Source organism: Platalea leucorodia, assembly GCF_965183815.1.
Source record: "Platalea leucorodia genome assembly, chromosome: 9".
Classification (NCBI taxonomy): domain Eukaryota; kingdom Metazoa; phylum Chordata; class Aves; order Pelecaniformes; family Threskiornithidae; genus Platalea; species Platalea leucorodia.
The window spans coordinates 33,283,255-33,310,984 of NC_138831.1; the positions used below are offsets into that span (position 1 = coordinate 33,283,255).

Below are 27,730 nucleotides of genomic sequence, written 5' to 3' on the forward strand. Positions count from 1 at the left end.
GCAAAGCATTTAGTTTGAAATGCAGTTTTTGTTAATGAACTACGTCCTTTAATTCGCAGATGCAGTTACTTGCTTTTGCTGTCAATAGTGTCAGTTCATGCCCAACTGACTCACGGATGCGTTAGTGGGATCCCTCTCTTTACTTGACTGTACACAGTTGGTCTCATAAAACTATCCATGGAGGGCATTTCTGGGCGTTTCTCATATTTTCAGAGGTTTATAGGTACTGGCTTCTGTCTCTTGTGTCTTTTAAGACCTAAGATGGTCTTGTTCATTGCAACTACAAGGAATGGCTGTGTTTGTTACTTCAGAAAACAATACCTGGTGTATTGTCACTGCCCATCTTGCATTACTTTTGTTCATTTGTTTCGTTCATTCACTTTCTTTACTAGCTAATTTTTCATTACTCTATTGAACATGGAGTGTCAATATTGGCGTTGCAAACATTTACCTCGAACTCATGCTTTTGAACTTTTTAATTTTTTTGCCTAGCCAGTTTCAAGCAAAACATGTTAGAAAAGAGATGAGCCATGTTACAGAAAGGGCTAGTTAGAAGCCTTGTATAACCTAGAAACACAATCTCAGTCCTGTCTTTATTACCTATGTAAAACTGAACATTTTTTCCCTGTTTTTAGTGGCACTATAACTTTGTTATCAAATACTTTATTAACAAAGTTTATTAAACAATATTGGCGCAACACTCGCCTACCTTTACAACTAAAACGTGCTCATTGTCATAAAAGAGTTAAAAATCTAATTTGAATGTTCACCTGTCTTTCATATGACAGTATATTTTTCTGATGTTTCTTTGAAGAAAATTTGTGATAGTTTCCTTTAGAAAACAGTAAAAGAATGACCCCCCCCCAACTAATTGTTAATTGCTCAGAATATTGCAAAACTTAATGATACGTGGAAGTCTTTAAGTATTAGCCATAAATCATGGGATTATGAATAAGCCTTTGTTGTCACAGGCTTGCATACAGTCATTCCAAAATGTCTGCCATTAGGATGCAGCAAGGCAGCTGTCAGCTGTTTTCTTGTAATTAAACAGCCAATGAGCAGCTAATTAAGACATATGTGTATACAGAAGTGGAAGTGGGTATGTTAATGAACTGTAGGAATCAATTCATTAAATGAAAATTTGTCAAAAGACCAAACATGAGATCAGCATTTCAGCCTGTGCCGCAGCGGAGAGGGAGTCTGTGCTGTGCCGCTTGGGACATCAGGGAAGCACAACTGGCTTTTCCCCTGCTAAGGAGCAAGCTTAGGCACAAGCATCTGTAATACCGAGCCACTGAGCAGTGAAGTTATTGAAAGTATTAATAGACTTTGCGAAAACTGCTATTTACATTTCAAAGTTCTTTTTTAACAAGTTGTTATTCAAACTGACTTGCAGATGAAAAGTTCTTGTGCCGTTTTTTTTCCCAAACTTGATTTCTTGGCAGCATATGAAAAACCATACATTGTGTCGTACATAAATAGAGCCTGAAATGCAGAGATGAAGCTATGGCTTGTAATCTGCTCTGCTCTTCTTCTGGCACTGTATTAATGCATCTACATAAAAAGGGAGACATGCAAAGCTCAATGACGCCTCATCAAAATCAGCTGGATCTTTACACTGACATCAGAAGGAGGCAGGGCTCCGTGCACTCGCGGGAGCGCTCTCTACAAGAGACCTTGGTTCAGACCGTGCCGTCGGTCAGGGTGGTGTAACACGGTGATGTTCTTTAGTGCAGTAGTTTCATTCATGTGTTTGATCAAGAGGGGTCCGCTCTGCCTGTGGCCCATTAGGCAATCGTGTGAATGTGAAATAATGGTTGTGAACATGCGTGCAATTAAGAGCATGTGGCCTGGCCTGGTTTGCATAATGCTTGAACATACACACGTGTACCATGCATGCATCCACCTCCTCCTTCCTGGTGGAAAAATGATAGCTAGTCTCTGTGCCTCTGGCAAAAGAGAGGAAATAGAACAACAGAATGTAGCATCTCTTCTTCTAATGAAAGGGGGAAAAACCCAACATAGGAGGAAACTATATTTACTTACAGAAGGCTCCTGTAATAGGGGCTGCCCCACATGTCTTATAATGATATGAGAGCCCAAGGACCACCAAAAGGTTAGAAAATTTACAAATAAATGATAACAGTATAGAAGAACTTTGAGCGTAAAAAACCCTCAGTTTAACTTCATTGTCAGTTCAATCCCAAATCTCAGATATGTCTATTTCTGAGCTCTGGACAAGTTTAGATTAATTTCTGAAGTTTGAGGCAAGGGGTTTTTTTGCTTTAGCTACTGCTGATGTTTTCAACATGCCCACATAACACTGCAGGGTTTGTTTTTAAAAGCACTCTACTACATCTCTGGTTTGTAAAGTGCAAGTGCTTTTAAAGGCCCCAGTTTCAGGCAGTTCTGTTCTATTGAAAATTTAGCTTCAAGCTGTAACTTAGCTGATATATTGTACACTAAAATGTATTGAGCAGCTGTGTCTCTAGGGAAAACCTGGAAAAGCAAACAGCCCAGTATTTTCTCCATTTTAATACTAAAAATAATCCTCAGCTTGACAAGAATATTCTTAATAAAGAGAAATATGCCAAACTGGCAATACAGACTCAGTATATGTCCCAGCTAAAGGAAAACATCTAGATCTCTGAGGTTATTGGGCCAGCTTCGTTTTACATGTTGATTAAGCTTTCACGATCTCGGTGGTGGCAGATTTCATACGGTTCATATCTGAGCGTGCCATTCATCGCAACTGTTAAAGTGTTTGGAGAACTGGAATTTTAAGGGACTGATAATGCGGAGATGCAGAACCTTGATCAGTAAGTCACTGATCAGGTCGATACCTAATCCTGTTTTTCTAGTGAATCGCATAGCACTTGCATGCGTACTTGCACTGGAGTGACAGGGTCCACTAAGGGTGCTAACAGAACTGGAAATTAAGCTATCTACTTACCTAAGAGTTGGTTCCTCCAGAGGAATCAGTCATGGTGTTGGAATGGTAGAAAATTCCATGGTATTTCAGGTTTTCTTCAGGGCGAAATGCACTCGATCAGAGCTCAACATGGGCAATACTTTCAGTCTCAGTGATGATCATCTCACTATTGACAAACATTAAAAAACAGTTGAAAGTTCAATCATACAGAAACAAAGACCAGAATAAATGGGTGAGAAACAAGGAAAACAGGATTAAGGACAGGCATTGTCAGTTTCCTCTTTTTTTTTTTTTTTTTATACTCCATGGTTCCCCATTAAAGGTTAATAAAGGGGCATAATTGACAAGACTGGTGCCCTCCTCATAAGATGGAGGGGGGGCTTTATCTCGGTGTTTTGTCATGTTTCTGTCTGCAGGAAGTTTGCTAGGAAGTCTCGTACTTGTCATGCCGAAGTCCCTCCTGTTGTTTATTTCACCAAGTGTCTGGACAGCGTGTGCATGTGCCGAGGGACTCCAGAATGTGGCCTTGGAATAAATAAAAAATTGGTAAAAGTCCAACTTTAATTAAAAGGTGCCCAGCCTTTCTGAGGAAGTATTTTCTTTGCAGCGCTGTTAATTAATCCATTATGTGGCAACATAAAACTAAAATACCATGCTCACTGATCTCAAATGCCTCTTTAGAATGACTACATCTTCACAGAATCCTTGTGAAGTAGGTATTACACACACACCGGCTTACGTTTGGACAGTCTGTGGCAAAAAGATGAAATGAACTTCAAAGCAAACAGCTGGCATAGTGGTTAATAACACGCACCATTCTGATGGAGAGAACTAAGTTGTAACTACTGCGTAACCTTCCAGTGCTGACTTTCTTTGGAGATGGGTCTACCCATTGCAGTTGACTCAGAGAAGAGGTAATACATAAAATCTGTCTCGGCTTCCCCCTCCTTAAAAATCTAAATCCTGCGTCGAGTTGAACAAAACCTCAGTTGTCAGCATCAAACTAATTAAGAAAAAATATTTTTTAAAATTGTTCTTTGTAGAAGGAACTGCTCAGCATCGTGCTCTGTATTTTTAAACACATACGTACACTGGTGAGGCTGAACATCAGAGCCTGCTATTATCATCTCCAGCAAGCAGAACAGGGTAGCAGCTGTTGAATTAACGAGCTGTTGAATCGTCCCTATTTTGGAGATCTATGCTGACCCAGGAAAGATAGGAAATCAAGGAAATTATTTCTATAATTAGTTTTATCTCATTTGGAAATGACCGGTGTACCATATGTAATATGGAATCTGTAAAATCAGTGAAAAAATGTGAAATTCCTTTATGTGTCGTAACACTTTTTTATGAACTGTTTCCTACTAGTTACTGTTTTTGTTTGTTTCTAGGAGAGAAAAAAAACACAACCTCTTAACTTCCTTTAGTTGACTATAGTGCACTTGAACTTCATTTTCTATTAGGTATGCTACCTTTCAGAGTCTTTTTTTGCTCCACCAGTTAACAGCTTCTTGATTTGTATTTTGCAATTCTATTACAGGGCTTTTTCAGGAGGAGTCAGCAAAGCAACGCTACGTACTCCTGTCCCCGTCAGAAGAACTGTTTGATTGACCGAACTAGTAGAAACCGCTGCCAACACTGTCGATTACAGAAATGCCTTGCTGTGGGGATGTCTCGAGATGGTAAGCTCTGCTAACACATAGCTTAATTGCAAAAAGTAAAATAACATTTAGTATACTGTGTGTTCAACTAGAACAACATAGGATTTAAAATTTAATTGTGCATCAGGCTGGTAGTTGAGACCAAGTGGTTTTTATATGTTGCTATATATTCACATAAATATGTATCAATCAGGGCATGTATGAAGTTCTTGGATTTATTTTTTTTCCTGTTCACCTATTATAGTTCCCAGTTAAGAGCTTTGCCTCTGGTCACTTCTTGAAGATGCAGATTTTAGTCTAATGTTAATCCCTCCTCTGTGTGTTCACTGCAATCTAAGTGACATACTATAGTTGCAAGTAACACTCTGATTGCCATATGGGTACAGATCAGAACTGTTTCACAACATCTAGAGAAGTTTAAACGTGTGTATAATCAATAAGGGAAAAAAATGCAGAAAGAAAATAATGCAGTGTTTTTTCAAAGATAGAATTCTGAAGAAAATGTGTTCCAGTGCTGTTAATATTAAGCTCAAAATTACACCTAGTGTAATGACAAAAACCCACCTCTGTAAAATGGCAGCTTATGTAACTCAATTAGAACTGGATTTGCAGCTGATACTTGCACACCTCCCCCACAGATGCAATGAAGCTGCCATCGCTTCCCCAGTTTGAAGATCTGACTCAGTCTTTTCCCCTGCAATAGTGACAGCAACACTACATGTTCTACAAATACATGTGCATTACTCTACGCACACGAGACCCGATTAAGGAGATCATTTTCAGATTACATTTACGTCTTGAATTACAGTGTCTTAATTTTTTTATTGGGCATGAAACTAAAAACCTGAAACAGTTGATCATGTAATGACTAGTCTCTCCAACATGTTTGCTTTGCTGTAGAAAAGTACAAGGTGGTAGTCATCTTCCTAAACGATGAGGATTTACAGCTGATACAGGTCCCAGAAATCACATACCGTGTTCTTAGGAATTCCCCGGATGTGCCAAACCAGTTGTTTCTAGCTTAGGCTTAATAGTAATACTTCTCAAAGTAGTAATAATTTTGTGGAGAGTTACACACGCACGCACACATATAGTTTTAACAATAATTCATCGGGTAAGCATTTTTGCTTGTCACAGCTGCACTGAAAGCGGGTTCTGTGGTTCTTCCCATGTGCTTCAGTCCTAATATCAATAAATCTTGCTTTTGATACTGTTTGAGATAGACCTCACATGTTTATACCTAACTCTGGGTTCGCTCTGTAGTGTGAATATACAGCTAGTAGGAATCGGACAGTTCATCTCAGGCCAGCATGTTCTGTGTTAGCTTCTTTTCCAGGTAGGATTTGAATGCTGAAGAGCTGCATCTGTCAACTTTGGTGGATATATAAGAGAAAATCTTTTCAGTATAGAAGTGGAAATTTAATTAATTAAGCTAAAGCAGTGACTTCTAATGGTCCATTTAAGTAGCGTGTTGAAACGGTCTTTTAAAGAGTAGACGCTGCAGCTATGTTACCTGTAACGGACAGAAGTGATTCTTAGGTCTGCCCATCCTGCTGATTTGCCTTTTATACTGTGTCCTTACGTGCAGTATTCAAAGACTCAAGACAATTAAAATGCAGTAGTGGATTTGTAGAAATGTAATCTATTGTGTGTCTGTTTCAGCTGTGAAGTTTGGTCGAATGTCAAAGAAGCAGAGGGACAGCCTGTATGCAGAGGTGCAGAAACATCGAATGCAGCAGCAGCAGCGAGATCATCAGCAGCAACCAGGAGAGGCAGAACCACTAACACCAACATACAATATCACCACCAATGGGTTAACAGAGCTACATGATGACCTCAGTAATTACATTGATGGGCATACCCCTGAAGGTAGCAAAGCAGACTCTGCAGTTAGCAGCTTCTACTTAGACATACAGCCTTCTCCAGATCAGTCGGGTCTTGATATTAATGGAATCAAACCAGAACCAATATGTGACTACACACCAGCATCGGGCTTCTTCCCTTATTGTTCTTTTACAAATGGGGAGACCTCTCCAACTGTGTCCATGGCAGAATTAGGTAATGAGAGAGAAAAGCTTCCATTGTACTTGTCTTAATAGTACCCTTTGGATTAAAGTGACACATTTAGCCAGGTGATAGCGAGAATGCTGCTTCAGTACAGCTGTGAGCATGTATGGGCATTCTTCTGTGAAGTGCACGATACTCTAAGCGGGGTAGATGGTGAACACCTTACGGAACTGGACTAAAAATCCCAGGAGCTTGTGGCTGATCAGCTCTAGTAGTTTAGCTTTTGGTTTCAGTCCTTGTAATAGAACCCTTTGAATACTGATTAACAAGCTAATTTTTAGTGCCGAGCAAACAGAGAGAATATTTCTTTATTTGCAGACTATGTTTGAACATTTTTTCTTCTTCTTCATTACCTCAATACTCTTATTTTCTAACAAAAAGTGATGAGGCTGATTTTCTTCTGCTCTCTTGCTGTACCTGGGAAATAGGAAACCAAAGCACCAGTCTCATCTGAGGGCAGTTCTCCTTGCCACTGGTTGAAGAGAATCTGGCCCCAGATACTTCAGAAAATGTTTGAACGTAGCAAGTTTTGATGATTTCCCCAAGAGCCTTATAATGACAACATTAATGAGCACATTTTACTTTATACTCTTCCCTGAATGATTACACTAGGGCTGAATTCCACAACTATGACTGGTCAACATCTGAGACTCGAGTTAGAGCGTGCTGCGTGAACTGGTTATAAGCAAACTGGAACAGGACATTAGAGAAGTGGCTTTATGATTTTATTACTTATATAAGCAGTCAGACATTTAAAACAATGATCTTGCTTGCTTAAGCAACATTTTTGCTAATTATTCCATTACGAAAACCTAAAAATAGTTTGAAAAATCAAGTATTCCAAGTCAAATTTTTCTTTTTTTTGCTAACTTTTTTTAATTAAGAGGCAAGTACATTATATGAATTTTTGCTTGTTTTATTTTAGTTCTCTTGAGAAATTTTATAGAGAGGAAGGGACAAGAAGGCTTATTTTTTAATGTCCTTATGTTGCAGAATGCAGTTCTCTGCAATGTAATTTGTTGTGACAGCCAAAATATTGTGTCTGGCTTGAGTTCAAATAACTTCAGTTACAGATAAGTAAAAACGAGAAGAAAAAATTAGGATAAAGGCTATGCTACCAGCTTTGTCTCAATCAAATGGTTGTTAATATTCTTGTGGGAGTTATTACAAGATCTACATTAAACCCACAGAAAAAAGAAAGGGCTTTTCCTTCCTAGGCCAGGTGTTGAGTTTGGAACACTGGCCTAAAATAAGTCTGTCATGTTGCTTACCTTTATTTACATAGTGCTTGCATTTAAACTCTACAGAGTGTGATTTGGGTGCCCAGCATTGACATTGCCAAACAACGTCTGAAGAATGTTTGTCTTCCAGACTAAGGTTTCAATTTAGAAAGGTGTGGCTGTTCAATGAAAGTATTTAGGTGTGTGCTGAAGTACAGTCCAGAACTGAGGCCGAGGTTTGTGAATACCGCGGTAATATTTCACCTTCTGTATCCTGCAAGGGCGCAGGTATAATGCTGTCAGTTGCTGCTCATGAGAGCAAATGTTTTAAGTACACGCTTGTACAAAAAAAAAAAAAAACAAAAACACCTCTGAAATACATGAAAGCTATGATGACAACCAAAGTATAAACTACCTTATGTTCTACATTATTGATTGCTCAGGGAGCACATATAATCTGATTTTACCTCAGCTGTATGCTAAAGACTTTTCAGGTAGTATCTTACACCAAACTATTAATGCGGTAAGTAAGATACTAAACAGACTGATTGGTCCAGCAGTTCAGTTTGTCAAGAATTGGGTTTGGTCATTATTAAACAAAGCAAGTTTCACAGAAGACCTAACGCTCGAGTCCCTCAGAATACCCCCACGTTGTTAGTGACCACTGTTGTTGTTCATTTTAAGCCCTCCTTTTCAGTGGCCTAACCTGCAAAAGCACCAACTGCAGAATTGTGTGAAACAAGTCACCGGGCCTCTACTTTTTACGTGCTAAAACAGAAGAGAGGCATGTGGACAGTCAGGGTAGAAAAGAGAAAGACAAAGTAGAAGTGGAATTCAGATACCTAAATGCTATTCATGCTTTTGAAGGTGTTCCTAAAGGTTTATGGAATCGAGTTTTATTAATAAATATAAATCTGCCTTACGGGTCTTTTAGCCAAGTATAGCAGCAGAAAATAGTTTATTTGGAATTAAAATGTTGTATGGCAATTTTAAACCATGTGCAGTTAACTAAGCGACTGCCCTGAAGGTGAGGGGAAAAAACCTTGAGCCTTTAGTGTGTCATACCTAATTATCTGGATTCTCTAATAAATGTATTTTCCTAATATTTTTTAATGATAACGAGAGTAGAAAAGAAATGAAACTTTGCCCTCACGGGTGGCCTCATGTGAGAGTGTCCTGCTTGACAGAACACTGGACAGGCGGTAACTATCTGTATTTCTTTATTAGAAAGTTTTTGTTGTATAAAACGCAAATGAATTTAGCTTTTGAAGATGTACTGCCTGGCCAGCAGTGCTGTTATATTCCCTGTACGTGACACATAGTGTCCTGCATTCAGCAGGGCTGTCCCCATGGAGATCCTTGCACCCTAGCTTGAGGGGTCCCTCACCTCACTCATTCAGATTTTTTCCTATGGCTCTACTTAATAGTGCGATTCTCAGCCCAGGTTTCAAAGCTGACTTTATCTTACCAAAGGCAGCAAGGCCACCTACTGAATTTGCAATGGTTTGAATGCTCCCAGGTTTCACCACGTTTGCCTTTATTTTGCAAGCTCGTTGATCGTGCAAGCTTTCTTTCGCACCCGCTGCCGTGTGAGAAAGAAGGCTGTCGCCAGCAGAAGCTTGCTCATGCCAACATAAGCTCAAGTTCCCCTGCACGCCTTGGGGCGCGGCGGGCGGGCCCTGCCTGCGCTGCCTGCCCTGCCTGCGCCGAAGCCGGCGGCGCGCGCGTGCGCAGAGCGCCCTCCCGCGGCGGCGGCGGGCCCCGCAGGAGCCGGCTTCTGCCGCGCTGCCCGCCGTCCTGCTAGCGGTTGGCATTGCATGTCTCTCTTTTCGTGAAGCAAAATCCAAGGAGATCTGAAACTGAAGCATGTTTTTCTAACAGCTAGCCCCCTCCCCGCCCCCCCGTTGCAACTGGAATACGTTAGCTTTCTCGTGTCTGAAGTTATAGCTTTGCATTTTTAACGCGTGTCATTTTCTGGTCTTCCTTTTAGAACATCTTGCACAGAATATTTCCAAGTCACACATGGAAACTTGCCAGTACTTGAGAGAGGAGCTACAGCAGATAACATGGCAGACTTTTCTGCAGGAGGAAATTGAGAACTATCAGAACAAGGTATAAAAGCATGCCAAACTACGGCATGCTTTTTTTAAAGCATGGTATTTCTGTAACACACTGCAAAATTCACTTTTTCACTGCTTTCTGTTTACTATCGGGAATGTATATTTTTGTGTGTTTTCAAAAAAAAATAATACCCTAGAATCAAAAGCGGCAAGATGGTTAGGATACCCTTTGCATGTGTGATTTTTACAAGCACAGGAAAAGGCAAAGCCATACTCCTAAAATCTATCTGTCTGTGATTGATAAACAAGGATAAGAAACCAGAGAAATTTTTTCAATCCTAGATGGCGTGTTATTTTCATTTCTTAATTTTTGATCTCCCAGATCAACACCACCACCACCACCAGAAAAAGCTGAAGCCACCAAGTTTTGTCATTTTACATGTTGTGTTTTGATTTGAGCTTAGAAACACAGAGCTCTCTCAGATTTCCAGCCTTCAATGCCTGCTTGTAATCCTGTTTCATTCTACAATTGTCACTCAGTGTTTCAGTTTTATTTGTAGAACAGCAGCACGCTGCTGCCATACCACCAGTGGGGACTGTAAGATGTAATCCATGTTTGTGTTTCCAATATGCCTTCCATCCACAAACTACTACCAAACGGCTGCTTGTGGAAAACTGTCTTGGGAAGCACTATGAAAGCACGCTGTTCTCTGAACTCATTTTTCAGTTCCACAAAAAAATATTTAAGAATACCATTTTTTCCACTCATTAGGTAATGTCATTCTGAATATCGACATACGAAAACATCATTACTTGCATGCCTTTTTTATGTTGTTAACAAGATGATCTTCATATATGTATCTCTTTATATGTATCTTTATGAAGACAAGCTAGTTAGCTAATTTACATTCAGTACAAAATACAGAAGTTGATAGGAAAAACGTGATTATGCACTGCTAGTGTAAATTGGCATTTTCTTTTGATGCAGTGAATAAAATTCCCACTGAAATCACCTGAGTCATTATACTTTGACATTTTTGGCTTATGAAGTAAAAACACTCCAACCTGGATCTCTTCTGACATCGCTGAAGAAGTCTTAAATGTTTGCATTGTCACTCATCCACGTGAGGCTTTGGCTTTGAGGTTAATTCCCCTTGTCTCATAAGCAGACTGTAGCCAGGAGTGCTGAAGAGAGTTCACTCCGCTTTTTTTTTTTCATCTCAGTTTTTCTTTATGAAAATGGGTTTTCCAGACCTTGATTAGTAATTTTTCAATTTTTCTTCTCTCTCGAACAGCAAAGGGAGGTAATGTGGCAGTTATGCGCAGTCAAAATAACAGAAGCTATACAGTATGTAGTGGAATTTGCCAAACGCATTGATGGCTTTATGGAACTGTGTCAAAACGATCAAATTGTGCTTTTAAAAGCAGGTATGTGGGTCAGTTTTAAGGTCTGCTTCTATTAGTTTTGACTGAGGAAGGTGTTACCTGTATACAGCGACTGTATACACATATATACATGTTGTACAATGATCATTTAAAATAATACAGGGGGAAAACCTTACAAATTGTCTGTGTCTTTGTTTGAAGTACTGTACTTTCTTAGTTCCTCTGGATAGGACGAGTTCAAGTCTACATATGAAATTTTCATGATGAACAAAGGGAGCAATGAGTGTGTAAAGATGGAAAAGTCGGATTCAAATTTTTTATTTTGGCTTGCTAATAGTGAATAACATATTTCAAGATAAATATCCAGATTGTTCTATGCAAGGTGTCGTAGAAATAATGCAGTTTACCAATACTGGACAAAGTTGTCAAAGCTTCGGAACATGAGTCTAAATAAGCTGCTTTGACTTGAGAGACTTCATTAATAAAAAATTATTAGAGTTTATTAGCTAAGTTCCTTTAGCAAAAACTTCTAAACGGGTTTATGGGAATTCTTTTAATTCTACTAGCAAATCAAACTATGCTCTGTTACACCACAGAAACCTACTACCCTGCTCAATTGATACTGAATGCAGAGCATAGGAAATTTTTAAATCCTCATTTGCTCTTTGCAACTGAAGTCTCTACTTAAATAGTCAAACATACGTTGTTTCTGTTTTAGGGTCTTTAGAGGTTGTGTTCATCAGAATGTGCCGTGCCTTTGACTCCCAGAACAACACAGTCTACTTTGATGGCAAGTATGCTAGCCCAGAGGTTTTCAAGTCCTTAGGTAAGGAAATGTCAAGTGTTGTATCTTAAAAAAAACAGAATAAAAATAATAAGGTAGAAAAGCAAGGGGACAGCCGCTTTGAAAAATTCAGGCTATAGTATTCAAATAAGAGTTCCAAAGCTCAAACTGCTTATTTTGTAAGCAGTCATGCTGGCTCTGTTTGAGGCCAAGCTGATTTCAGGAGTTAAAACTGCTTAACTCCATGCAGTAAAGGACTGTTGGTGTTGAAATTCAACACGTAGATCAGGGCAGAGCAGTTTGGACACACTTGTTAAGAACAGAAGCCCAGACTTCATAGCTAGTGTAACATTTTATATATCCTGTTGGCAAAAGCAGCAGACTTTAAGCTAATTTTGGATATGCTGACGTTACTGCTTTGAAGATGTTAGGAGTGTTTTGTAATATGCAAAGTCAAGTTATTTGCAGATATAATACTGTAAATCAATTTTTTAATTAAACAACAGTTTATAATTTTGAATTTTTTTCTGTATATTTTTACTAATTTTAAAAGGATGCATTTCAGTGAGTATAGATTTGGGATGTAAGCCATTTTGGAGGGCAGTGAAATGTGGCAGTGGAGAATGCTGTACAATTACTGAAGTATTCTCTGCCTTTCTAAAACACCTCAAGGTACAAGGTCTGAGTGCAAACAATTCAGAGAATGCAGTATCAGATGTGGGTTCCAGTGAAACATAACTTTCATCTGTTACCAGCTACATCCAGAAATTTAGGCTGGGCTGGGGCTGAGATCTGCAGAGGGGAGCCCTCTTCCATCAGGTTGCAATCCCCTTCAAAGCAGGGCTCCACTTTGGCGAACTGCGTAACAGCATGTGTAACAGCAGCAGTAACCTGACTTACACCTGTGTGAGCAAGAGAATGGATGAAAGGAGACAGAGTTCCTTTTCTGCATGAAAAGCTTTCAGACCTTGGCTTCTCCTTTTGCTCCTGCATGGACCTTGTATGTCTCTCTCCCCTCCCTCTTCTGTGTGCTCAATAGTCTTAAAATCAGCACTTTTCAAGTACACGGTTCAAACCTCCAGTCGACAGTGACATGAGAAAGTCCCATTTAGAACAGACACAAAGCTAAACCAGTTTTGAGCTTGAAAATGGCCTGGGTTTTATCCGTATTTATCCCAGAAGAACCAAATGTGGAAAAGATACAGTGTGCCAAACCTCCAAAATACTGGCTGCCGGGGTGTGGGAGCTGGGGACTCATGGAACTGGGGTAATAAGCTCAAGCATGAGTGAGATCTCACTACTATCACTCCACAGTCCTTAAGGAGCAGACCGTTCACCTATGAAGTACTTTTACATCCGTTTTTCACCTCCATCAGAATAAATTAACAACTCTGTAGCTCTGAAGTAGTTCTAAACAATGTGGCATGAGATGTACCTTCTTTTTGGCAGGTTGTGAAGACTTCATTAGTTTTGTGTTTGAATTTGGAAAAAGTTTATGTTCTATGCACCTGACAGAAGATGAGATAGCTTTGTTTTCTGCGTTTGTTTTAATGTCGGCAGGTAAGAGATAAAAGTTTGCTCTAGGTTTATTTGGTAGACGTAATTTTTATTTTGAAGTCTTTTTAATGATAATGTTAAGACTATTGGACAGTGTGCAATGTCATCATCTTTTTTAGTGTCTCCTCCTTGACCAAAATTTTTATTTTAATTTTTGAATATTTTTTATTTTAATAAACACATTAAAACTATGAATTTAGGAATAAATTTGTTAAGTTGGAAATCCTAATCTAAGCTCGTGTTTTCTGAATTTCCACCTCGTTGAGGACTCAGCTTCTTTGCAAAAAGCTTAATTGCATGTGAGTGAGACCACTGGGTTAATCTAGGTGAGACAGGCAGAAGGTAGCCACTGAATTTATATAGTCAGCTGTCACTGTATGCGAGCTTGCATCTCTAGCAGAATTATCTCAAGCACATGACAGAATGCTTCCAGTGTCACCTCAGGTCTGTCAAGCGGGGTTGCCATTTTAGTGTGGTACAAAGGTACCGAGGTAGCTTAGGTATCTGTCCCCATCGTGAAACTGTGTACACTGAGAACTATGGTGCCAGACATATAACCCACCCCAAGAGTCAGCCTGGGTCTACCATGCCCATGACTAAAATAACTGAATAATCTCAAGTAGATACACACAGTACTCCAGGTTCTGGGAAGGCTTATTAGGTCGGGTGAAACAAGATCCCAGCGCAGAAAGTCAGTTCGTGTCTGGCATAACACCCAAGGAAATAAACGCTCTGTTTTTAGACTGCAGCGTAGTGGCCTCAGGAGTGGTGGTGGAAGAGTCTGTTAGCAACAGTGGGTTTAGTCTCATGCTGTTTGCCAGATCAGAAGTATGTTAGCCCTGTGTCTTAATATGTAAGCCACGGAATCCCACAGTTCTGCCACACAGAGGATATAGCAGCTAATACTACTTTTCTGCTAGGAAGTTTAGGAGCTTTTTTTTTTTCATAGCTGAATGTTTGCTTCTGATTTTTCTGTATGTCACTGTAGATCTTAGCAAGAAGATCCACTCCAACTACTTGTTCATTGTGTGATCTATTCATTTCCCACTAAAAAGTTGCTAGCTTTCATTTCATTTTGTAATAACTCTTACTGAGATATGCTGCATTCTTCTAATTAAGGGCTTTATAAAAGTAATTTTAAGTGCACGTAATAAATATACTCCAAAACGTATGAATTTTGAAACTGATTTTCTATATGAGAGTATATAAGAAGTGGAAGGAAGGTTGCAAACAAGAAGATGAATCTGTAACAGACTTAGTACTTCCTGGTGCACTGTGATTGATGTGTGCAGTACTAGAGGTGTTAACTCCATTTACATTTAGATCGCTCATGGCTTCAGGAGAAAGTAAAAATTGAAAAACTCCAACAGAAGATCCAGCTAGCACTTCAGCATGTCCTACAGAAGAACCACCGAGAAGATGGAATTCTAACAAAGGTAAGACTCCTACTGTGCCATGTCACGTAACTGTGAAAGTATGCTTTCTTCTCAACGGTATCCCAATGATGGTGTAAAAGCTTTTACGCAGTTAATTTGTTATTTCTAAAACCAGAATTCTTTGTTCTTTATTCAAAATAAAGGTGCTTAGCTGAAACTGTTTACTAAAAGCTAGAAGAGGTGAAATGATGATGTACTGGGGAACAAGGTTGATAATGGTCTGAAAAGTATTTTAATGTTGAACTTCATGAAAAGTGATGAAGGTTTTTATCCTATTTCTCCTAGACCACATTTCTGCCACACAGAATACTATTTCAGTTCTACAACATGCATGCCTTAATCCTCGTGAAATCTCTGCCTGCATGACAATTAAGTTGTTACAACGTGCAATACCCAAACCAACCTTGTTTTTTCAGAAGTTCCCTACACAGCCTTTTTCTCAGCAGTTCTTCCAAATATTGATGCCTAGGGAAGAGAAAAGAGATACTACATACTATTATGCTAATCTAAAGTATCTTCACTTAATTTTTCAAAAATGGAAAAGTGCTGTGATGTTACAAAAAATAAATCTGAAGAACTGGGGGAGGATAGGCACCTCCTTACAGAGGTAGTTCCTTTTAGAACTCTACACAACCAGAAACCATACACTTAGTTTCACACCACAGAATGAATTACCATAGAAGCAGGATAGTCCAGCCCGGGCTTTGCAGATTGTCCTCATTTCAAATCCTAGCTCTTAGAATTCTTTTCCCAGTGTATACCGTGGATAGCTTTGTTGGAAGAAAGTTTCTTCCATGTGCTTTGATAAAAATAATTTACTCCGTAAGTTAGAGGGAGTGCCCTAGTGATATTTTTGAAGTACAGATTCTTCTGGTCTGTTCCTTTTCACCTGATTTGGCATAAATTAAAAAAGCCTAATCTACTGCATTGCCAGTTCCCTCCATAATGCTCACAGTGGGTTTAAAAGTAGTCAGGACTGTCTTCTTCCAAGAGAATGGCTAAGTTGCATGAATTAAGATCCAGCCATGAAATACTTCTGTATCAATCCAGTGCTTGCTGGGCAAGTGAGGAAACGTAATGATACATTTTCCAAGGAACGCAAAGAAAAGATTATTTCACAAATAGCATTAATCCATTACTTAAATAGCTTTTTAGTGGCTTCCTCTTCTCTTTTTTTGTTTTTTGTTTTTTTTTTTTAATCTAACATAACAAACATCCATGACTACATATCTGAAATGTCATTGTTACAGTAAACAATTGAAGTGAACTCAAAGTGTTTCAGAGAGCTTTAATCCTAAGAGCAAGATTGGGAGGCCGGGTTCCGTATATGACCATATGACTTCTGTTCATTTTTTTACAGTTAATATGCAAAGTGTCTACTTTAAGAGCACTGTGCGGACGACATACAGAAAAGCTTATGGCATTTAAAGCAATATACCCAGACATTGTACGACTTCATTTTCCTCCACTTTACAAGGAGTTGTTCACTTCAGAATTTGAGCCAGCGATGCAAATTGATGGGTAAACGTATCACCTAAGCACTTCTAGAATGTCTGAAGTACAAACATTAAAACAAAAGAAAGGAAAAGAAAAAAAAAAAGAAAAAAAAAGAAAGAAAACCAAGACACTTTATATGGCCCTGCACAGACCTAGGGAGCCAACACACTGCACATCTCTTGGCGGTCGGGGTCAGGCGAAGGATGGGAAACAATGAAACAAAGTTGAACTTGTTTTTCTCATGCATATGATTTCCATTATGCCTACAAATATGGACCCTTTTTCTGTCTCAACTTCTCAATCCTTGACCTCTGTTTACACAGACTGAGGGTACTAATGTAAGAAGGTTGTTTTCTCTTGTAGTTCACTGCCCAGACTTTTGACAGAACAATCAATTTGTTGATCAGAACAGAGAGTCCACCTAGTAATCAGCGACTGGTGTGCATTGCAGAGATTTCAGCATCAGTTTGCACAACTTGCTCATTGTTTCATGAAGGACGATTTTTTTTCACCTACCACTGTTTGCCAGTAGACAGAACGGCATGAAAAGGGTCCATAGCAATAGCAACAATAGCATTATAATATATTACAGGGTAAATGGGCATGAAGACTATATATAGCAAAAGAGATATTGTTTATATATTGTTTTAATTAATATAAAATGTAGTTACTGGTATAGCTTTTCTTGTTGAATTGATAAGGCACTTTCATTTTGCACCTTTTTCTTTAAATTAAATGCTAGCGTGTTCATTGTTGTGTTGCATGTGCACCAGAAATTCAAGTTTAACTGAAAAAGGTTTGGCAGGTACTGGTACATTGGGAGGTATTTATGCTGCTGTTTTCCATGTTACTTTTAAAGAGAGGCTGGTCATATCCTGAAATTGTTACACAGATTTTTTTTTTTTAAGAGTTGAAAATAGTGACAATTTTCTAAATTAAAATCAGCTTTTCAGCTGTTGATTTCAAAGGTACTTTTATTTTAAAATCTCTCAAACCTGGATGTTTAAAATCGCATGCCTAAATTCAGATTTAGGTGCACAAGTCAAAAGCCTCATTTTCAAAGGTGCTGAGTTTCCACTGTCAAAGTTAAACTAAGCAATTACACATCATTTACAAATGAGTAACACAGCATCCTTGAAAATCAGGCTATTAAATAAAGTGTATTTCTGCCCAACATAAATCCAGGTTTGAAGGTATTTACTCAAGTCTGTATCTACAGTAAAAGTATGTGTGTATGACATGTATGTGGAAAAGTAATTTTTATACATAATATTACATACTTTTTTACTCCATATCGTAAACAATGCCTTCAAACTCCAAACTCTAGCCTATCAAAATCCAAAGGAGGTTTGTCTTTGACTTCAGTGAGATGAGACACTGACCCATGTTCTTCCAGCATCCAGCAGTTCAATTTCAGGGAGCTGAACGGAGAAGTCCGTTGCTCTCCTTATTTAAAAAGATGCACTTTAAAGTTTATCAGATGAGGACAGACTAACAAAGTAAAGGCACACTGTTGCTAGAAAGCACTGTTGTGTACTCTGTATAATGCCTGGAAATCATAAATATCATAAATCTGTGTTCTGTAATTCTGAAATTGTGATTCCTGTATTGCATAACCAACTAGTAAGCCAAATCTTGCAGTCTTTATTATTAATAATTACCATTCCCTTTAGGAAGAATACTGTCTCTGAGCAAATTTGGCAAGTAAACCTAGTTCTGAAGGAAGCAGATCCACAATAAACGACATCACAAAATAAACTGTGGCTGTTTGAGCCAGAGGTGCATAATCGGTTTGGATGAGATGAGGATGTGTAACTGGGTGCCTTGCAGGCCTACACAAATGAAGCTTCTGGTGAAGTACATAAGAAAAAGCCAGGAATTTTAAAAAAAGAAAAAGGAATGAGACAAAATGTGCTCCACTGCTTTAATTTCCAAGGATAAACAATCTCTTATACATATTGTAGTCATTGAGAAGTAACAGAAGTCAATGAAGCACACCGAAGCCTAACTATTTTAAAAAGGAGAATTAGGTCAGTGGGTTATTATAAGCAAAATAGAGGTTTATTCTGTGATTTGAACATGATTCCTTTGGGGTCAAATTGAGACATTTAGCTGTTGACACCTATTAAAACTGTTAAAGTCTGCCACATCAGGGAAGCTTACAGCTATTACTCTATGGTTTGAAAGGAGGGGAAGATGAGCATCATATGTTTCCCCTTCAAAGCAGTACGGCCCCGGAGTATGGGACGGGAATACCTGCACCTCCACGAGCACCGGGATGGAGGCATGAGAGGGCTTTTGGAAAAAGTCCATAGAGCCGTCCTTTTACTGCTCCATCCTGCCTGCTCCCGAAGAGGCGGCTCACAGCCCAGCACAGGCTCTCTCCAGTCTCACTGAAACACTTCTCCTAGAATCATTGTTTACTTTATTGGAGTAACTGGAATGATACGGTACTTTCATTCTAATGTGTGTTCCTATTTTTAAAGCAACCCTTTTAACTAACAAATGTTTTCTGAATGTGACCAGCCTTAGGTGCTAGTCCTGTAAAGACCAACTAAACTTAATTTCAGTGTCAACTAATGAATAACGAAGTAAGACCTGTACTTTTTTAGAGAGTGAGATAAAACTCCTACTTCTGACAATAAGTAGACTACCAGGAAAAATATTTGGGGATTCATTTTCAGTCACGTCCTTTTCTTACCTTTTCCTGATGAGTATTAGTACTCTACTAAGCATCTAGGTGTCAATGGTTTTGTTTGGTATCTAGTTCAGCGTATTTACACCCACAAGTCATTGACAACACAGGTTTTTGGAGCATTTACTAATAAAATACATAACCATAAAAAGGTTCCAGGTAGAGCCTTAGCTGAAAGCCCGTTGCATCTGAAAACAGCTTGTAACGTGATCTTCCAGGCCAGAAAGTGCTGTCATTTGTGTCCGTGGGAGCTCCTGTGTACTGGCACCTTGTTAAATCAGGCTGTGCATACATACCCTAAGTAACTCTGCTTTCCTGATCACAGTTAACAGCCACTTGGCAATAGAATATTATTTTTGTTTTGCTCTTCATAGACAGGGGAATAAAAGGGATACAGCATGGCAGATGTACTGATAAGGCTTCTGTTGCCAAGGAGGCTTTTAGGAAAGGGGATATAGAATAACGTCGGAGCGATGGCCATGTAAGAACCCAGCGCGGCAGAGGAAATGCACTCTGCAGAATCTCTGGGACTGTGGCCTGCTATCAGATGATCAACCAAATATTCTGTTAAAAAACAAATTTGGGGTCACATGAGTATTTTTGTAATCTGCCCAGTTCACTACAAACAAAAACATGAGGACAGCTGAAGGTAAAGGAATAAAGGATTTTTTTGAATGATCTGTTCCTTAAAGTCTGCAAAGAGATTTTCATCGGGTGTTACATCTGTCCACAGAGATATTTTCTGGCTTTCTAGGAAAGAGATAAGATACTATACTATACTATACTATACTATACTATACTGTCATTTTAACCACCCTAAAATACTTCAACATCTCCAACATTGTTTGATGTTTTAAAAACTATGGGATTAGGTGAAAAGGGAGGCTGTTTTTAAGTTTGGTTGTTCTTTATTAAAGCTTCTCTATCTTAGTATGGATACCAAGATATCTGTGTGTATGTGCACCTGTGCGTGTGTGAGAGAGTACATTTGTGTGCGCACATGAATATATGCGTGGGTACGTGCGAGTGGCTGCTTCTAGGCTGTTAAGTGTCAATGGAATAAAGAAAATGTATTCAAAATACTTAAGTCAAAAATAGAAGGTGGAAAAAAAGATTTATTCTATACAAAGCCTTGTCTGGACCACTTTAGAGAGACTTCTATTTTTTTAACCCTTCTATAAATGTTTGATGGCACTTGAAATATTCCTGCAATAAAATGTGATTTGTGTAAACATTAAAAAAAAAAGATTTTGTAATGTGAAACAATGAAAGAAAGTAATGTAATTTTTCTAAAAAACAAAAAAAACCAAACGAACGAACTTTGTATTATTTTCTTGATGGAATTTGTCTATTTGTCTTTGGAAAACTTTTTATTTCATTGAATGTGCCATAGTAGAGGTATGTTTTTCTTTTTCTTTCGTTTTTTTTTTTTTGTTTTTTACATTTTAGATTAAAGGAATAGCTGTGTTCCGACATTCCAAAATGCAAGATGACATAGCAGTCGTGATTAAAAGGTTTGATTAGTAAGCTTCAATCATTGTTGCTTTTTTTGCACATGTTCTTCATTCCTCTACAGTGCAATATGTACATAGAGCACTTGCGGGTGTAACCTTGATCCCTCAGGGAAAAATACATATTTGTACAGGATTTTTTTTTTTTTTTGCCTTTTTTTTCTTTTTTTGCCTTTTTTTTTTTTTTTTTTTTTTTTTGCTAAGGAATGTCGATTGAATCACTTGTCTGTTGTTGAGGGGCAGCCAGATAATAATCCTAAACCACTGTCACAAAACATTGTTTAAATTTTGTGCCCTTTTATTATTTAAAAAAGAAAAATAAAAGTTATTTTCTGACAGTTCTTTGTGCTGATTGGTGAAAAAAAGGGTAAATAGATAAGCACCTTATGATTGACTTAACTGTGAATGACAATCCATCTCGTTATCAACAACAGAAGCCCTATCATTTTGGAGCTGGGGTTAAGAGTCAGAAACTAATGTGCTCAGGGATCTTCTAAAACTCTTCAACAGGGTGGCCAGTACTACTGGTGGAACAAATTACTCTTAAAAAAAATATGCTAGTATTTCTTCCTTTCCCCCTCCCCCCCAGGCACAAGAGAACTGGATATTTTTTTTAACTAAATGCTCTATGCGTGCCTCATTCTCTTTCTCAGTTTTGCAGTACAGCTACTCTTTGATCTTTATTTTGTTCGAAACAAAAGTACTCCAAACAGCGCAAAGGTTTTGCAATTATATTTTAGAAAATAAATTAATGCTTACCCATTAAATAAATGATTGAAATTAATTTCAGTACCCTCTGGACATTTTTTTATAATGATAGAACTATTTTTCCAGCTGAATTTCAGTGTTTTGCAATAGAAAATGCGTTTTCAGTGTTAAAATTATTGTCAAAGAAAACAAATTAGTTTATGATAGTACAGTAAGAATGAAAAGGTACTGATTAGGTTTCGACAATGAAGTCATATAGAAAGGAACAGAGATCAGCAGGAATACAAGAACAATTCAGACATTGTCTGTCATTGTTGCATACGCTTCATGGTAAAGCAAAAACCCTGACGGGAAAGAAACATTCAGGCTGAGCCATCTTCCTACCTAGTACATCCAGTACAGCAATTCCAAGTGATTACAATGGCACCAAAAACCAGCAATGTCTAGGAAGTCTCCACGTGTCAAATTGTAGGATTCTGGAAGCCTGTCCCATTTCGCCTTGGCTTATGGCTTCACATTCTGTTGAAAATGCAAGTAGAAAAGTAAATAAGCAACTACAAACAAAATGAGCAAGATTTCAAGACTTTGGTTAGACTGGGAAGAGACTGAATTTCTCCATCAAACATGTCTGTCTTCTTGCAAAAAGCATCAGTTCTCCAGTATCTTAGGTTACTGAGGTTTTTTTCACTGGGTATATGGCTTCCAGTTGTTTACTTTAGGTTGCTTAATAAACAGGGAAACCTTTCTTACGGTTTTACAGGCTGACAGTCGAGTTTAGCTTGGAATGGCCTTCCAAGCCAGACAACTGCTTAGCAAGTACAACCTCTTGATCAGTTTGTGTTCTGGCATCTTCAGCAGAAGAAAATTCCTATTGCTGATTCACAATAGAACCTATTCTTTATGTGCTTGCAGATCAATTAAGCATACTGTTAATATGTACAATCTATAAGATGTTTTAAATATGTAGTGGGGTGATCCAAATGTTACAATATCTTTTTTTTTGGATTGGCATAGACATTCCCCAGTCTGTACTTGGTGAACAAAACAGGTTGCATAGTATAAGCTGTACAAACAATGTGTATTTTTTTCTGTGCACACTCCTAAACTCCCCAATGTAAACTTATTAATATAAATGTCAGAAACAGCATTTACTATCCAATATCCAAAAGTAATAAGCAATTTTCTCTTGAGTATTGAGTATATGAAATTCTACCTGTGCTAGCTGATTCAGATTGCACAAAAGAAACATCTTTGTTTTCCTTAGCTGGAGAAATATAACTATTAGAATTATTTTTTCACTATTAGTACTAATATTTATTACTTTAAAAGTTTCATCCATGAATATATTTGAATATTAGCCTCCTATTTTCTTTATGCTTAAATATTCCTGTCAGTAAATCATTTGGTGGAAATGAGGGCAAATGCATACAGATACCAAATATAACAACAAAAAGAGAAGTTTTAAAATTTAAATGAGTATTTATTTAAAAATCATTGCAGTATGTGCTTTAATCCTAGTACTGTGATAATAGCTTGCTAAATAATGCTAAGTCACTGGACTTGAGGGGGAAAATATGTAACATTTAGGATAATATACAGTCTATCTTTGGAACTTTATTCAGGTACTAAATAGAATTTTAACATCAAAATAAAAGCTGTATTCTACCTTTTTCATATGTAACGTTGCTGTTGATCTTTTTTTTTTTCTGCCTTTATCATTGGTAGAATATAGCAATAACTTTATAGCAATAAGTAGGCTATCCAAATAAGAAACAAAACATGATAAAGGCTTCAGATCAATACTCACAGGTTCATTTCTTCTGCCACAATATTCACTTGTATGTCTTCCCTCATAATCTCATTACTTCTTCAAGCTGAACTTCACAATCAAGTTGTTCAACTTGATGTGTGACATCACACCTTTTTGTTAACATCTGCATGTTTTCGGTGTTCCTATGTCCTTTGTATACTTGTTTTCCTATAAGTCAGTGTTTCTCAAGCTTTCTGAAAGCACAATCCCTCTGGGCTATATTTCTTCATAGGGCTCTCTGTGTTGGAATTAACTTACTTTTTCTAGGGCAGGGAGTGCGAACCAGTTGTAATTACTGGCAGCATTTCCTAACTGAAGGAACTGAGCTGCTGCTAGTACTTAGTAACTCCATGGCTACTGCAAACGCTTGCAGCCAACAGCCAGCTCTTCCAGCTCCTCCACGCTGCAGGGGCTGAGCTGCATCCAGCAAGTGGGACGATTCCCTGGCCAGCGCGCTCGTCTGCAGCCAGCACAACCACATGCTCTGCGCTGGAGAACCCAGCTGCCACACTTCATATAGAACCGAGCTACGTTTGCCTGACATAGCGTTTTGATAATAATCTAAACACTTCAGCAACTTTCAAATGGTTGTGACTTTCGGTTTGAGAAACACTACCCTAAATTACCCCACAAAGTCTTAATGTAGATGCACAAACTTTACAGGAACTTGCAATCTGTAATTCTATCTATATCTAATGCAGAGAATTCATAAGCAATACAGTGAATTTTATTTCACAAAAAGGCATACGTACTGTACACCTTTCTAAATCCAAAATGTTCCTCATTTCTACATTGATTTAGAAACAAGTTACAGAACAGTGGTGAATATTTGAACTATTAGGACATTAACTGGCTGCTTCTTTATATGTAACTGTATTGTCTGCCTGCTCCTTTTCTGGAGATGTGTTTTTGTATTGGATATTTGGGCCAATGGGAGGCTTCAAGCTACAATGTATTTTCCCAGATTAAATATATTTAACATATGACAAACCCCAGACAAGGCTTTTTAAAATGTATAAAGAACTGCAGTGTTAGGTGGTTTATTTGCAAACTGTTTTCAATGTTGTCCATTTTTATGGCACCTTTAACAATATTCTTGTTTCCAAAGTACAAAAAAAGGTTAAAAATACTCTAGCCATAACTGAATGTCAAGCAATAAAAACAAATGACTTTTTGTGCATAGATTTAAAAGAAATACAAGTTTTAGACATCTGCATGTAAATGCAATCTCTTGTTTACTGCTTTCTTAAACTTGAGCAACTGATTCCTTATTTTACTACTAATTTAAGGACTTGTAATGGCCTGTAAACATTTTATCTTGCTCTATTCTTTCAACTCTAACTTTGTCTCTGCTTTGGAGTCATAATATTTAATGTTGTTCTGCTCACCTCTATACAGTTAACTTTTTGCTTTCGTTCTGTATAGATAAAGTTATACTATAAACAGCCTACACAGTGCAAATATTTATCTGTTTATCAAATACCACATTATGCTGTATAATATCTGTTTTACTATATAATCTATTTTAGACATAGCTGTTTAGAACTAGAGTGTGCTATTTTTGTGTTTTTCTGATGTGTGGTGCTAGATAAGTTACTTTTGTGAACAAAAGCAAACAAACCCCTTTTATTCCTAGACAATACCACGTTTGGGTCTTGTTAATTTCACTGAGTATAACTATATATAAATATATATATATTTGTGTATATATATATATACACCAACATATGCCCAACAAGTACCTGTATCAGAGTACAAGATTTGGGACATGGTTTTCTCTTTAAATGCATAGTGTCATTATATAAATTATTCTATAGTATATTTAATAAGGAGAAAATTACTTCACTGGTACAGATACTTGATATCAAATGTAGAATTTTTTTCTACATTATTAACATTATTAATTATTAACGTTATTGAAAATGTTCTGTCCAGCTTGTTATCCTTTTGGTTGCTAAAAGAGTCTGCCTGTATTGTATCAGAAAAAAGAAAAACAGCTAATCTGCCAGTATAAAGTAATTACAATACATTGTCTGTCTGAAAGGGAGGTAGTTATTTGGCTTGTTGGGAGAGTTCTATCCTGTTGTTGCATCTGATATTTATAGATGTTATTCTGCTGGGTGCCTTCCTCCCTCTTCACTTTAAATAGGATCTGTACACACTCAAACTGTGGATGTTACTAGGCCATGCCTACACACTTAACTCCAGTTACTGTAAATAGGAATTTTCTGTAAATCTTCCATGATAGATGGATGGCTAAATTCAGTCCTTGGATATGCTTTATAAATCATGCATACATATCCAAGGACAGCCATTAGCAACTAAAGTTAGTTAAGAAGTGGAATTTGCAACGCTTTGTCAGGTCTGGGGGTTTTGTTTTTATTTTTCATGTATACCTTAATTTACATAGTCATGTACCCTTAAAAGTATTCCTATCCCCTGTTCCTTTCATTCTAGATATTGTTTTCATGTTAATCTTAAAAACTGATGGATATCAAATATCTAACTAAGGAGGTAATTAACCTTTTAAATATTTATTAGAATTTTTCTGTAATATTACTGAATTTATAAGATCTTTAGCAAAGATTTTTGAGCAATTTATTAAATACAATGTTTCTGTTTACTGCACTTTTTGATAATAGAAGGTAGTGAATTTTAAAGCCATGATTCTTGGCTTCCATGCACTGCTTTTATACCCTCAATCCAAGGAATATATATATATAAATAATTTTTTTTAAACCGCAAACATACTGTTGTCCTAAAAATAAATACAAACTTTACTGCACCGTGGGTATATTTTCATAAGTGGAATGTTTAATTGCAAACACTATCAGGACAATTATAAAAACCTCTTGAAGCTACAATCTTATTTAAATATAAGCCATGACAATTTTATTTTCCCTTGTTGATTTAAGTCACCTTTTGATATTTTCCAAGAGAAAAGGAGTCGCTCTTAAATTTGTATGTACTAACCTATACATAATGCTAGAAACAGGTTCTCCCTATTGTTTTAATTTTAATAGTTTGATATATTTATGCAAAAACATTTGGTTAACATATATTCTCCCTGCTTACTAAATGTTCAATGTAACAAGACCAGAATAAATGCTGATTACAAACAGACGTCAGTTTGAAGATTAAGCACATAGACTTCAAAAACCTCGTTGAGTGATACGCTCAAATTTCTGTAAATACACACAAGTTTAAATGCAATTATACTGTACATGTAAATATATGCTGTCTGTTATGTGTACAGTATGTATAAATTCCTTTTCTAGCCACAATAAAATGTAAGCCATCAAGAGGAATACTAAAGTGGTATTGTACTAAACCTTTGCTAATGATCTTTACCCAATCACTTAACTTTTCACTTTCATGGACCTTTCCAACTCACTCTTCCGATAGCCTGCTTATATTCAAGTTTGTTATTTTACTCAGTCCCGAAAAAAGTATTTTGATTCATTTTGTAAATATGACTGTAAAAATAAAAGATTTAATGTTGTCTTTTAAATACTCCAATTTTCATTCTAATATGAATGTTGTTATATTGTACTTAGAAACTGTACCTTTAATATTACATTACCTTTATTAAGTGCATTGAACACATCGATTTTAGATGTGCTTTATGTACTGTTATCCTGTAATAAAACTTCAGCTTCTAATGGAAAAATCTGTCTTAATTTTTTGTCAGTAGCATCTTGGTTTCCTGAATCGTGGTTTATTACGTTTATTCCTTAAGGAATACACCATTAGAAAATTAGGCTGTGCTTCCAAGCACGTATATCAGAGCTGTTTAGCACATACATCGAGTAATGTTTGGCAGCAGGGAAACAAGACGACTCTCAAGCACCTTTTAAGCTCCCCTTCTGGCCAACATGAGCTTTAAACCTCCTCAGAATAAATGTGGATTAATCTAGCTTCCCTCTCCTTGAAGGTGTCTTCTTGTTTGAAATCACAGTTCACTGCATCAAGTACAAGATACAAGAAATCTGGCTTAAGGCCTTCCCACTGACTTTGGAAATACCAGTTTGGGCTAAATTTAAATGAGGATTTGGTTATCAAAATTGTGGTTTTAATACAATTTAGGCATCAAAATTCAAAGTTGCAGTTCCCCTCTGCTTTGCTAACTTTGGGAACACCTGAATGTCAGCAGCACACTTGGTCTTAAGACTTCAGGCATGTAAAATTCTACTTCTGCACCTACCCAGAAATGCCTCAGTCTTGACAGAGCTTTAACAGCTGAGTGTTTATATGCCTGACTGTGATCCAGAAATGGGTATTAGCATTCATCTTTGAAGCACTATATCTGGAAGCAGCCTTCACCTACAGATCAAGCCTACAAAAAAAGTAGTGGAAGTCATGACTTACTTAGAACTGTTGCACTAAGTAGTGCCATTTGTTCTACA

General features: G+C 37.5%; 1 protein-coding gene across 3 annotated transcripts in view; it reads left to right on the top strand.

Annotated features, from left to right (window-relative positions):
• Positions 1 to 26,882, top strand: part of RORA (RAR related orphan receptor A) — a 76,663-nt gene extending 49,781 nt beyond the window's left edge. Inside the window, exons 1-9 of one of the 3 annotated variants that reach the window (XM_082322325.1) lie at positions 3,333 to 3,846; positions 4,473 to 4,614; positions 6,256 to 6,651; positions 9,871 to 9,992; positions 11,236 to 11,368; positions 12,045 to 12,152; positions 13,560 to 13,670; positions 14,991 to 15,103; positions 16,464 to 26,882. In XM_082322325.1, coding sequence (XP_082178451.1) covers positions 4,602 to 4,614; positions 6,256 to 6,651; positions 9,871 to 9,992; positions 11,236 to 11,368; positions 12,045 to 12,152; positions 13,560 to 13,670; positions 14,991 to 15,103; positions 16,464 to 16,628 — 1,161 coding nt within the window. In that variant the 5' untranslated portion in view covers positions 3,333 to 3,846; positions 4,473 to 4,601 and the 3' untranslated portion in view covers positions 16,629 to 26,882. Of the gene's footprint in view, positions 1 to 3,332; positions 3,847 to 4,472; positions 4,615 to 6,255; positions 6,652 to 9,870; positions 9,993 to 11,235; positions 11,369 to 12,044; positions 12,153 to 13,559; positions 13,671 to 14,990; positions 15,104 to 16,463 lie in introns of those variants that run through there. The other 2 variants (XM_082322324.1, XM_082322323.1) reach the window with 2 other exon arrangements.
• The last annotated feature ends 848 nt before the right edge of the window (positions 26,883 to 27,730 follow it).